The sequence below is a fragment of the Quercus robur genome, chromosome 11 (assembly GCF_932294415.1).
Source record: "Quercus robur chromosome 11, dhQueRobu3.1, whole genome shotgun sequence".
Classification (NCBI taxonomy): domain Eukaryota; kingdom Viridiplantae; phylum Streptophyta; class Magnoliopsida; order Fagales; family Fagaceae; genus Quercus; species Quercus robur.
In genome coordinates, this window is record NC_065544.1 from 43,180,648 (window position 1) to 43,194,546 (window position 13,899).

At 33.6% G+C, this 13,899-nt stretch overlaps 1 protein-coding gene across 1 annotated transcript; it reads left to right on the forward strand.

Annotated features, from left to right (window-relative positions):
• The first annotated feature begins 612 nt into the window (after positions 1 to 612).
• LOC126705061 (secreted RxLR effector protein 161-like) lies at positions 613 to 978 on the forward strand. The gene has a single exon (XM_050404017.1). It carries the CDS (start codon positions 613 to 615, stop codon positions 976 to 978), a length of 366 nt encoding a protein of 121 aa, XP_050259974.1.
• The last annotated feature ends 12,921 nt before the right edge of the window (positions 979 to 13,899 follow it).

Here is a 13,899-nt window from a genome sequence, read left to right on the forward strand (position 1 = left end):
GCTTGTAGCTCAAGGATACTCGCAAATGGAAGGAGTAGACTATGATGAAACATTTGCTCCGGTTGCCGTATGGAGTCCATCAGAATTCTCCTTGCACTAGCTTGTCAATTAAAGTTCAAGTATTATCAGATGGATGTGAAGACTGCTTTCTTAAATGGATTGCTTAAAGAAGACATTTATGTGGCTCAACCAAAAGGATTTATTGATCCACACTTTCCAGATCATGTACTGTACCTTAAGAAGGCACTCTATGGGTTAAAGCAAGCTTCCAGAGCTTGGTATGACCGGCTTACACAATACTTGGTGTCACATGGATTCATAAGAGGAAAGGTTGATCAGACTCTTTTCATCAAAAGAGAAGATAGTGAGCTGATAGTTGCCCAAGTCTATGTTGATGACATCATCTTTGGATAGACTAAGGATGAACTTGCTCATGGTTTCTCAAAACTCATGCAGGCCGAGTTTGAGATGAGCATGATTGTAGAGCTGACTCACTTCCTTGGATTGTAGATTCGTTAACAAGATTCAGGTATATTCCTATCTCAATCTAAATATGCTAAGAATCTTGTGAAAAAGTTTGGTTTAGAATCTGCTAGTTCTGTCAAAACCCCTATGAGCCCAAATGTTAAACTCACTGTTGACTTGTTAGGTAAAAGTGTTGATCCTTCTCTATATAGAAGCATGATAGATAGTCTTCTTTACCTTACTGCTAGCAGACCTGACATTAGTTACAGTGTTGGAGTGTGTGTTAGATATCAGGCTAATCCCAAAGAGTCTCATATGACTGCTTTAAAGAGAATCATAAAGTATGTTAAAACCATTGCTGAGTTTGGTGTGTGGTACAGCAAGGACACAAGTGATGTCCTAGCTGGGTACTTTGATGCTGATTGGGCTGGGAATGCTGATGATAGAAAGAGTACTTCAGGGGGTTGTTTCTATGTGGGTAATAATCTTGTCTTTTGGATGAGTAAAAAGTAGAACTCCATCTCATTATCCACTGCAAAAGCTGAGTACATTGCTACTGGTAGCTGTTGCATCCAACTCCTATGTATGCAAAAACTCCTCCATGATTATGGTATCTATCAAGATCATCTCACTATCTATTGTAACAATACCAGTGCCATTAACATCTCTAAGAATCCAGTTCAACATTCTAGAACCAAACACATAAAGATTCGACATCACTTCATTAGGGAGCTTGTCGAAGATGGTACTCTCAATCTTAAGTTTATTCACACTGATGATCAGAAGGCTGACCTGTTTACCAAACCTCTTAACAGTAAACGCTTTGAATTCCTTCGTCAAAACATTGGTGTTATCTCCATGGGATGATTTTCCTCTCTTTTTCTTTCTTCCTCATGCATCTGCATCTAGTTTTTATGCTTTGGTTGTTTAACATGTTTTTGTTTGGTTATTTTTTTTTTTCAGTTTTGCTTTGTTTTTTTTTTTCAATAAAAATAAAAATAAAAAATTGAAAAATCAGAAAAATACAAAAAACAGTGTGTGTTTTGTGTACATTGGTACTTATGTACCTTGGATGGCCATTGAAACAAAATCTTCTAAACTTTGTATCTTTTGTAGCTTAGATGAGCATCTCTATGCACAACTAAGCAAGTGAGCTTTGTGGCTCTTGTTAGTGATAAGTAAGATTAAGTTATCTCTTATACTTAATACTCGTATCACTCTTTTTGACAGGAAGGACTAAAAAATCCTAAGAAAAAGACATTAATAACCATCTCACTACTGTTGCCCGCCAATCATAATATGACACCTGTATGCTTCGGCATAGCAAAAGTGCAGTGTCAATGACATTTGTGTGCTTATGCATAGCAAAATTGAAATGTCAAATATGATTGGGTATTTCTTTTCTCTCTCTAATATGCCCATGCATGATATGCTTAAAAGAAAAATATGCAAAAAAAAAATCAAAAGCAAAAAGATCAAAAATGCTTTAAAAATGATTGCAAGGGTGTATTCTAGAAGATGTGAGAGTTATAGGATGTATCTCGAAGATGATAGTCTCCATCAAACAGTTATGATTGTGTGTGAGTTAAAGCGATTTTCTCATATCTCAAATCGTCATAACATGTATACACTTATACAATCTTGCGATATTTTTCACACACAACACGCAATATTCTTTGCTATTCTTGATACATGTGTAGGTACAATGTGATTTGGTCATCACAAGGTTTTACATGTGTTAATGTATGCTCACTAAACTGTTGTGACTTGTTTTTGAAATATAAAATTGGTTAGACTTGTTTAGTGTGTGTGTGTGTGTTTTTCTTTTTGGAGATCCATGTGCTTAAAATTATTATTGAGAGATGATTTTGAGAGCTTAATATATTGAGTGGATCATTGGTTGAGTTGCTTGTTGGATTGCATTCATGTCTGTGTTTTTCACATCTCAAAAAACTGATTTTAAATGCTGGCTCGACACCTCCTCGATACCTCCTCGATACCTTGTTGTCTGTCGAGCTTGTTCAGCTTTTTCTAATCGCAACCCCGACAGCTTCTCGATACTTGGTGGATCGATCGAGAATGGTTCTGCATCCTCGATAGCTTCGCGATACCTGGTGGATCGATCGAGCCTCTGTTCTTGGTTCTGTTGGATTGTTCCTCGACACCTCCTTGGTTGTCGACGACCATTTTTCTCGACACCTCCTCGACAGATATCTCGATACCTTTCGATACCTGCATCTGTTGAGATTTACTACCGGTACTATTTAAATATCCTGTGCGATCCGTCTCTCGTTTCACTCGATCTCTCTTTCGATACTTCTCTGATTTCACTCCCAAATTCTCTCATCTCACTCCCATAATTGTTCCTCAAGGTTTCTTCAAGCTTTTTCAAGTTTTTCTTCACTTGGTAAGCTTCTAATCCTTTCACATTCATGCATTTCATGTTTTGAAACCTAGGTTTTAGGGTTTTTTGAAAAAATTTTGGGGTTTTTCAAAATTGATGAGTTTTTATTGAAATTTTGGGATGGGTTTTCACTTAAATGAGTTTAAAACCTCATACATTGCATCACATTAGCATTATAATGGTATTGTCATGCATTTAGATGTGTGTTATCTATTTGTGTGCTGATAGGTTTAGATTGGGCTGAGCCCATGATGCAATTTCTTTTGCATGTCACATGTTCATGCATTTCCTATGCATACATTCTCTTTTTCAATATACTTGTTATACTTGAAATTGCTTGGGAATTTTCTGATTGTCTTTCTTTCTCTCCTTCTCCTTCTGTTTATGTTAGTCGTGTCTATGGCATCTAAGCATAAATCCACTCCAACCCAAACCCTCTTCGTTCTGAAGCTTCTTCATCGTCTGATCCTACTCTATCTCATATTTGGTTCTGTGATGATGATGCCTTTAAGGCGTTTTCAGAGAGCTTTTCTAGACGAGGCATTCATTCGGAATGCCAAGTCATTCTGTCGGACTTTGCAGACACTGACCTTCCCACTGTCATTCACAGTAGGTGATGGGAGTCACTGTGTGACGTCCCAGTCACCTATCCTCTTGTGCTTATCCAGGAGTTTTACTCCAACATGCACGGGATTGATCGTTCAGTACCTATTTTCTTCACTCGCGTTCGAGGTACGTGCATTCCTATCACACCGCAACTTGTTGCGAATGTGCTTCGGGTCCTTAGGATAGAGTTTCCTGACTATCCTAGTTGTGAGCATCTGAGGACTGTGTCCAGGGATGAGCTTATGTCTGCTTTTTGTGAGCGCCCTTCTGCTTGGGGTGAGCGTTTGTTTACACCATGTTGACCTTTTGCTAAAGGTCCTATATTCATGAACATGGTGATGACCTTTGTTTTGCATCCACTCTCTCACTATAACTCCATTATTGAGCCTCGTGCTCGATTTTTGTTGTTGCTTCTCAGGCATTTTACTATAGATTTCCCTTCTCATTTCATTCTATCTATTATAGATGTTCATCTAGATTCGGCGTCTCGTGATAAGCTCATCTTTCCTTCCGCTATCACGAGGATCTTACGCCATTTTTCTATTCCTTTTCCCCCTTCCGACCATTTCACCGTCATGTGTGCAATAGATTACACTACTATTAAACATAGCGAGGCCCAGCTTTGGTCGCAGTAGTCGGGTTCAGCAGCTCCTCCCTCTCGTTCAGCTCCATCCCATTTTGCTCCATCCACATCCGCTCCTCCCTCTTCTTTGGGCGATGTGACTTTAGGAGACATCATGGCGCAGCTGTAGTGCATGGATGCTCGCCTAGATACACTCTCTACGGAGTTGTATCAGGTGATTGTTCGTGTCGGTCGTATTGCACGGCGATAGGCCTCCATGGGTGGTTTTGCTCCTGAGGCTACTCCTTCACCACCTTCTCCCGTGGCTTCTGATTCTGAGGATGGGGATGATGCTGATGGTGATGACGATGATGCTTCGGATGATGCTGATGGAGATGCTAGCTCTACCGATGAGATGTCTACTTGACACTCTTACCCTTTGTCACTCGTGACAAAAAGGGGGAGTAGTTTAGATATGAGAGTAGTCAGTCTTAGGGAGAGAGTTAGTATATGACCATTTTGATAGGGGGAGTGTTGATACATTTTGAGGGATGTAGTGAGAATAGTATGTATCTTCTCTTTTCTTTCATTTTAGATACATTACTCTTGTACATGAGGTCTTGTGACCATTTATAGACATACATTGTACTTATCTCTTTCTTGTTATTGATGTATGTTTTTATTTCACCTACCCCTTTATGTGTTGTTTCTTTTCTCCCTTAATACACATGTTTCTTATACTTGTATGCAATCTATTATTTTTGTTTCACACAAAGATGCCTTGATGAGTTTTGTTTTAAAGTGTTTCAGAAATACAGGTTGTCAAAGTCTACTTGCCATAAAGTCTCTTCTTGCAAAATTTTTCAAGAGTTTGTGTTAGGATAGATTTTATTGTATTTAACAAGTGAATATGAGTTGAGTGATTTATGACTTCTCTCATATGTTCATTTGTTTATTGTGGTTTTGTCACGGATTGCTAAAGGGGGAGATTGTTAGGACATATGTGTTTCACATGTTAAGAACCTATGTCATGATTTTATGTAATTGACTTATCCTTTGACAAAACACACTTTACTTGTATTTGGGTAGATTTAGGATGTGTTTAAATACTTCAAGAAACCATATTTCAAGATCAAGTGTTGAAGTCTTCAAGTCTGTCCAAGAAAACAAGTTGATAGTGCAAATTCATTAAAACTCGACAGTTGTATCTATCGAGCTTAAGAAAGCTATTCAAAGTTTGGTGTGCTCGACACTTGCTCGACAGTTGCTCAACACCTCCTATTTGTCGAGGTTTAAGATTTTCAGATTTCAAATATGATTTTCTTGGGATATGTGAATATGTCTTTGGGCCTTCTTTTCTCATAACCCTAGACATATAAAAGGATTGTTTTAAGGGCCGTCAAATAGTTCACAAGTTGCACAAGCTTTGAGTAAACTCTGCTCAAACAAATTGTGACCGAAGACGAAGTTCTTACCTTAGTTAATCTCTTTCTCTGGAAGAAGATGTTGTGTATGTGCACCATAGGGTTTTGTGATCAAGCATCTTCTCGATCTTCATCGTGTGGATGAACTGAAGAACTTTGCAACCAACAACCTTCTTAGTTGGTGATTGAATTCGCATACTGGGATTCACGCAATTGGTTAGTCACGTACTTGGGAGTTGTGCATCTGAAAGGGGAACTATCACTACAGAACAAGTCCAATTAGGAATTGGGAAAAGGGTTCAACTGTAGGTTGGTAAGGTACTTGGGATTCCTTTACTTGTAACCGTTTTTTGTGATAATAATGAAGTTTCGAGAGTGGTGACCTGAAAATTACCCGGTGGGGTTTTTGCCGTTAGATTTTCCCCATTCGTAAACAAATCACCGTGTTATTTATTTTCCGTTGCATTATTAGTTTATTGGTGATTTGTTTGTGCTACCACGCATTTGCATGATAAATTGATTAATTAATAACTTGGCAAATTAATTAATTAATTTCTATCACAAGGGGTCATTCAGTTTGTGGCCTATCAGATCGGTCGATATATCCACGTGAAGTGGAACCGGTTGCTTCATCCCAAAATGACGAAAGACCCACTCGGGATGATGCCTCTCCACAATCCAAAAGTATATCAATGGCACCTCGGCCATCCAAATATGCTACCTGGCGGTGCAATAAGCAGGCAGGGAGTCCAGTGTATGCGTGTACGGCTCCTATACAATCTGCATAAGTGGATTATGTTTGTGATAGTGAGACATTATACTAATTTAAGATTATGTTTGTGATATTTAATATGGAAAGCATAGAATTTCTTACTTCTATTCGTACACAAAATCTTCAGGAATTGTTGGGAAGAAAGTCAAATAACGGCATTAAAGAGTATGATGAGAGACTAAAGAGTTCTAGTTTATTTCTTAATAATAATGCTAAAAGGAATCCAAACCAATACTGAAGTTTTTGGTGGATCAAATAGAAGAGGTTTGCGACGGTCTTTATTCACTATGGCCAGATTTTTTTTTTTTTTTTTTTTTTTTTTTTTTGGGGCTAAGTTTTGGGATAGATTTTTGGGGAATTCCTCTATAGCCAAACAAAGAATTTTAAAAATGATGGGGATGTAAATCCCATCATTTTAAACTTCTTAGTATTTAATTAATTCTTCATCCAAACATACACTTAAGGAGCTTGTTATCAAAAATTTTAAAATCACCCATAAAATCATGTAAAACATCATCACAAGCATGAGAATAATCATAAATAGAGTCAATAGAATCACAATATGCAAAAAAGCACATAAAACTTTATCCATGACAAATAGGAGGCTAAGGATCACACGAAGGAATTTAATCCACAAAACTAAGCCCACCATGCTTTAATTCAAATTGTGAGATAAACCTAATCCAGCCTAGATATTGATTTACACCCCAAATTGTAAGTTACAACTTATTCAATTTTAGACTTATCTAACAATTTGCACCAAAGTATAAGTTATTAGTAAGTTGAAGGACTACTCCAAGAAATTAAAAACACAATAATGAGGATAATATCGGATGTGTTATCAAAGAGAAAATCCAAGAACAAGTTGAAAAACGGATCTCTCTACAGCAAACCATCCAAGTCTAGTGCTATCTATATACTCAAGCCCTCCAAGCTATCGCTATCAACCAATTTCACCGAGTCCTTTCTTCAATCTAGTTGTCAAATCTACAATTGAGCTCCAATTATCCAATTACAATTTCCAAGTCTCATTGGCTGAATTGTTGTGGCTCCAATGGTTCCCTTGTCTTAAACAACACAAAATCTTTGAAGTATGTTTTCTGTGTGAAGGATCCAATCTCCGCTCAAAGTGTAAGGCTTAAAAGGAGGGAGAAAGCAGAGAAAAAATGGGTATATACGCTAGGGTTTTTCTTGACTATTTAACACTTCAATTCAGAATTTTTGGGAGTCAAATTTTGAATAAAATGAAGCTTGAATAGATGGGTAAAAGGCTGGCATAGCAGGTAACAAATTTCCCATAGGTTCTAACACTTTCACTTGACAAAGTTGAAAAGCATTCTCTTTTTAACTACAACTTGAACCCAATACAAAAATACAACTCATTCAAGAATTAAAATACAAATCAATTGATTAAAAATTACATAGAAATTTGTCATGGAACTAGCCAACAATTTAAAGATACTAGTGTCTACATTCAAAGCAATCCAAATTAAAGACGACAATGGGGCAAGGCGGGATCGAAGGATGGGGTCTTCACATCTGTCCCGCATGGTTTTTTCTTGCCCCATCTTTGCCCCTTAAGGCCCTACAAAGCCCCACCCCACCCCTTAAAACTCTGTTTCTTATTAATTTACCCCACAATTATTACAAATTTTTTTAATAAAAATCTGTTTTTCATTATAAAAATTTATTTGAAATCACAATTAAATTTATCTTATCAAATCAAACTAATTTCACCAAAAACTAAATAATATTATCTAAGTGTTTAACAAAACAATATCACAATAAAAACAAAAATCTCATAGTATAACACATAAGAAAATAATCGAAACTCCTAATACATAACAAAATAAAAATTATCTAGTTCTTCAGAAATAATTTCCACAGATAAAGTAAGTTAAAATTCATATATTTGTTTTAATAATAGAATTTAGGTTATGAAAAAATTACAATTATAACCCTATCAATGTGGGGTGAGTGGGTCTAAAAAGCATAAACTCATCCCAACCCTGTCTTATGGTGCGAGTTTAAAATTTCACTACATCTCTACCTCATCACCTTTGCATAATAGGAAAAACCCATGCACAATTGTTATCCATAGTGCACACGAAAATGAGAAAACACAATATAAGAACTAATTGCGCAATAACTGCAAAAGCTGCTCTGAGCATGGGCCTGGGCCTACGCCTGGGTGTAGGAGGAGACGTGGCAGTCTCGGGTCTTGGGCCAGCTGGGCGTTTGGGAATGGACTTTTGAGAATTTGGGTCCAAATCTTTTGCTTCTTTTCCCTCTGATCCAATTCCATATAGAGGAACTAACTTGTGTTCCTCAATGATAGCCTCACAAACTGGGCATCCCCGGAATTTCGTGTGAAAATGTAGCCATCTGTATAGACAAGGCCAGCAATATAGGAGGCCACACTGTGTGACAATGGGGTCTTTAGCTAATTGCCAGCAAATGTTGCAATTAAACAAATTGCTAGCTCTTTCTCTTTCAGTGCTATTTTTTGAACAAGAGCTGGACTCACTCTCAATATCCATATCCAATTAGGAATACCACCAAGTTCCTGCATATCATGTTAATATCAAATTACCAATTATCAAACATAACAATATCGATCCAATATGGCTAATGCAAAATTATATAACCGAGCTATAGACTCCACAATGTAAACATAAAGATCAGGAATATATGAAAGGCAGGATATATGAATATATTGAAGAAAAAAACTCAAAATCAAGCCAGAAATACGATTCACGAACGTACATACAGTACTATAGTGTACTATATATATATATATATATATAATTAAGTGCATTTTCAAATGAAACACTAGGGGCTATTCAGCCAAAAAGAAACACTGTTGAATTTAATTGAATTGAAGAATACGAAAAAAAAATGAGAGAGAGAGAGAGAGAGAGAGAGAGAGAGAGAGAGAGCAATAACTCATCTTTAGGAAAAAATTGAAGCTTGGATGACCATTTGTGATGGTATAAGGAGAAGTGTTAATCATGTTTGCACTATAGCCACTAATCTATTCATCACAATTAAGATTCTTTATAGTTGTTTATAAATTTAGGACTTAGAAGTTTTTTATGAAAAAAGAAAAAAGCAATTAATTGTTTTGACAGTTTTTTATTTTTCACATAAAAGTGATATCAAATTTTTTTAAAATTTATTTTAATAATTACCTTAAGGGTACCCAGGACCCTATATTATTATTCTATACATTGAACGGAAAAGTCAAGAAAAAATTCTAAAAATACAAAAACACGAAATTAAAAATTAAAAAAAAAAAAAAAAATTCATGATTGTGCATACAAATTATATTTATGTATGTATAATATATTTGTGGGGCTAGAACCAGTACCCCCGCTTGTAAGTCCACACAGCGAGTTAGATAGGGTCTAAGACTTAGCCAAAAAAGTGGAGGGGGGGGGGGGGATCTAAGGGCGTCTAAGAACATAATCTGATAGACTTGGCTTTTGAAATCAATCAATCAATCAATATATATATAAAAGAAGAGACCTCATGTGGAAAAGCATGAAGTTCTGTCAAGTGGCATATTGTATGACATTTTTTTCATTTAGGTTTTCATCTTATCTAAATTTAGCATTTATGTCAAACTATTAAATAATGGCAAATGCATTTATTTCAATGTATTAATAAAATTCAAAGAATTAGTATACATTTATAACTTTACATGCTTTGAATTGATAGGATGGATCTAAAAAGTCATGAGAAAAGTAAAAATAAAAAAAATAAAAAAACTTTTCAATTTTCTATATAAGACTAACTTCAATATAGAATTGCAAGAGTCGGATTCAATGAATTGGATAAATACTATTTGTCTCCACATTTGTCCAATATAAATCCTCATTTCCATTGGACTTAAAAATTAAACTTCCATAATATTCTCACAATATCTTTGTTTTTCCTTCTGAGAGGTATGTTAATTTTCAAAATATTACATTCGTCTTAAATATTTTGTTTAGATTTTATGTATACGTTTTTATTTATGTAGCATTGTAATTTATTTAGTCTTGTTTTTTCATATTATGTGCCAATTTATTTTTTTGGTTTTCTGTATGATGTGTATACTTGATAAGGATCTATTTTTGGCTACTTTTAGTTCAATTAAAATTTGGAGGTTAAATTGTGATATTATTGCATCACTATGACATTATTTTTTCTGTTGTTGTATCATGAAATTCTAGAAGTTTTAATAACTAATTGATATATAAAATATAAATAATACAAGAAAGACACCTAGGAACCAACAGGTTTATAGGTGACAATATGAACTATGATTTGGTAACATTTCTTGGTTGCATAAATTAGAAGAATTTTCCTCCTAATGTATTTAGTTTGAATTTAGTTTTAGTAGAAAACCTCATAAATTAAGTGTGACTAACAATAATAGCATTCATGAAATCAATGGATCATAAATAATTTCTTACAAATTTATCAAAATGCACTGCACATTGCGCGGAATATCGGCTAGTTGATTACAAAAACACAGAGAGGAGAGAGTTGGCAAACCTTTTGATCAATCACTTGGTGGGGTTGAACGCGCGATACTTCTTTTGCTCTCTTTATAAAAATGCTGTCTTCGGTTGAAATTAGTCAAGGAATTCCATAATTTATAGCAGCCAAGTATTTTAATCAAATTAGTATTGTAGTAGTGTGTTGACTCCCACTCCAAATCAGTATACTATTTTATCCAAATCAGTATCTTATGTTAATCAAACTAGTAAGTTGCCCGTGCGATGCACGGATAATGTTGTAATGGTTTATGCAATTTTTTATGAAGAATATTGTACATATATTATGACATATTTGTTATAAAACTTTGTTAGTACTGAGTTTATCATAAAAAGTAACAATTATAAATTGCAGACACATATTCATTATAATTATTTTTTTGAAGTAATTACGAAAAAAGAATCAGCTTTAGAGTAATATTGTGTTGATCATTGATGAAATGGCACTGGAAGATTCTTGGCTGGATCTTAAAAAACTTTCTGCTAGTAGATTTGTTGTCGCTAAGATTTTGCATAGGTATCTGCATTCATATTAAATTTGAGCATGTTATTTACATCAGTATAGTGTAGCAAAAGAAATAATATAACATACTGGCTTGTGTTTTTTTTTTCTTCTATACCTTTTTCTCATTTGAAGGTGCATCAAAAATCTTAGCAACTGTGTAATTTTCAAAACCATCCTTCAGATTGAATTCATTCAAGCGAAGTAGAAAAATGTATTTTCTTCCAAAAATTTTCTTAAGATCACGTGGGATTCCTTCTTCAATATCAATTTGCATATTAGGAATTTTAATTTATATTATAATCAATAGTTTCACAATAAATTTAATAATTTAAATAAGTTGTACCCCAGTTTGTTTTTTAGCAAGGTCTCTTGTAGATTTATTTAGGATTTTCTCAGCATCTCAATCAAATATGACAAAAGTTGTCTTGTTAGTTGAATCAAAAACTTCAATTTGAATCTAGTATTTTGCAATTGTATAGTAATTATAGTAAGATGAATATGTTTATAAAAAAAAATTGCAAACTTTGTAGTTAATGTGTGTGCCACTAACCTTGGGATAGGCAGATTTGTTTTTGTTTCACATTTTGTGCACCAAAACGATCCTGATTACGATTTGACCTTCTTTCCACATAACACACATGAAATATAATACCAACCCATTGTTGTATCAATGCTGCTTATTGTTGCAACACAATAGCAGTTAACATCCTACAATGAACTTTGAAGTTAATATGCTTTTTTTTTTTTTTTTTTTTTTAACTAAATGATGTATTATTATATTTTCATGTAAATGATGAGTCTACTTTGAAATGATTAACAAACCTATTTCGTAGGATCTCATTCAATGCATTTGAGCTCTGGTATTGTCTTCATATTGTTTGAAGATAAATCCTCCTTTGAAAACTGTTTTGCATGTATTTTTGGTATTTCTTATATAGGATCATGTTTTTTAACATTCCTATCATTGAATTTTTAAAAAGGAAAAGAGAATGTAAATGGTATTTTGTGAGATAAAAAATGTTGTTTATCATATTTTTTTTTTTTTTGTTATTAATAATTTAAAAAATATGCACCTGTCAATTATTTCAGCAATCTCGAGAATCTCAAGATTTAGATATACTTTTGTTGCACTGGTCGATGACAAAGAGGATTTGCCTGCAAAAATTGCAAAATACATTATAATAACCAAAATCGTATTGAATTGAAATTGAGAAAAAAGAAGACATGTTTTAATGAGAATGAGATTCTCTAAAAGTATCATTAGATTGATTTGAAAATGAATAAGTTTGAGTACAAAAAATTTATAATTAGTGATTACATTTCTCAATGTAAAATTTATGGCCTAAGATTAGTAACCAATATACTTATTAACTTGATAGCAGTACTAAGTACATTAAAATTGATAGTTGGAAACATTATTTAGTTATACTTACCTCCAAATGATTTGACAATAGTCGGAGTTGCAATTAAGACAAAAGGTCTTGGATTGTTCTTATATACATCTTCATCGATTTGCCAGACACTTGTTCCCCATAATGAAAGCCTAATTTCTTTTCCCATGGTATAGTTTAAATCATTGAGGATATTTTTTGTTATTAGTAATTTTTTTTTATTTATAATTTATTTTTCTATATAAACATATAATGACATCAATATCACATCAAAAATTGTCTTACTCTTTCAAAAGCAATTTTAGGTTGCGCAATTTTCTTGGTGTGCCATTAACTTGAGGCTCTACACACAAAACTCTTAGCATTTTAATTCACTATTTTCACCTCTTGCATTTCTAAAAGTAGTTCCAAACTATTGATTGGCTTTTGTTCACTAATATTAATATGTGAGATTGAAATTGTATAGTTCTTAAGCATTTCTAGGAGACCATACCATATTATAAATTTAATATTAAAAATAATATGTAGAAAAATTGGAACTAAATCGCAATTACAGTATGCAAAATAAGGTATAATGAAAATACTTACTTTCCAAATTGATGGTATACCATTCTCTTTAATTAGCTTTGTTAGAGTATCCGTGCAATTATCCTCAATGTTCATATTCAAAATATTTTTAGTATTTAATAGATTTGTGAAGCAAGCTCCCAACTATTCAAATATAGTATAAGGAAATTCAGCCAAAAAAAAACATATAGTATAAGGAAAATTGCAAAAGAAAAAAGAAAAAAAATCTAAAAGATTTCGTACGATTTTTTAAATTCATATAAAATAACTTAATGTTAACTATTAACATATTTTCTCAAATCTATTAAATTATAAACCTCATCCATAATTTTAAATACAATTCAAATAGTACACACTAATAAGGGAAAAAAAAATTATTTCATTTATGCGTATGCAATAAAACTAAAAAAATACAAAAAAAAAAAAAAAAAGACTAACATAGAGAATAAGGTTTTTTTTTTTTTTTTTTTTTAAGTGAAATAAGGGTTGAAGGTTGACAGAATAGTTTACAGTGACATATATATCTATCAAATCAAAAGTCTCAAAGCCCATAAAACATTCTTTGTGGCTTCAGCCTGTTACCAAAAATCCAGTCACACATCATCGTAAACCCAATACAAAAGCTCTAACACTAAAAATCTCAAACAACCAAAGACCCA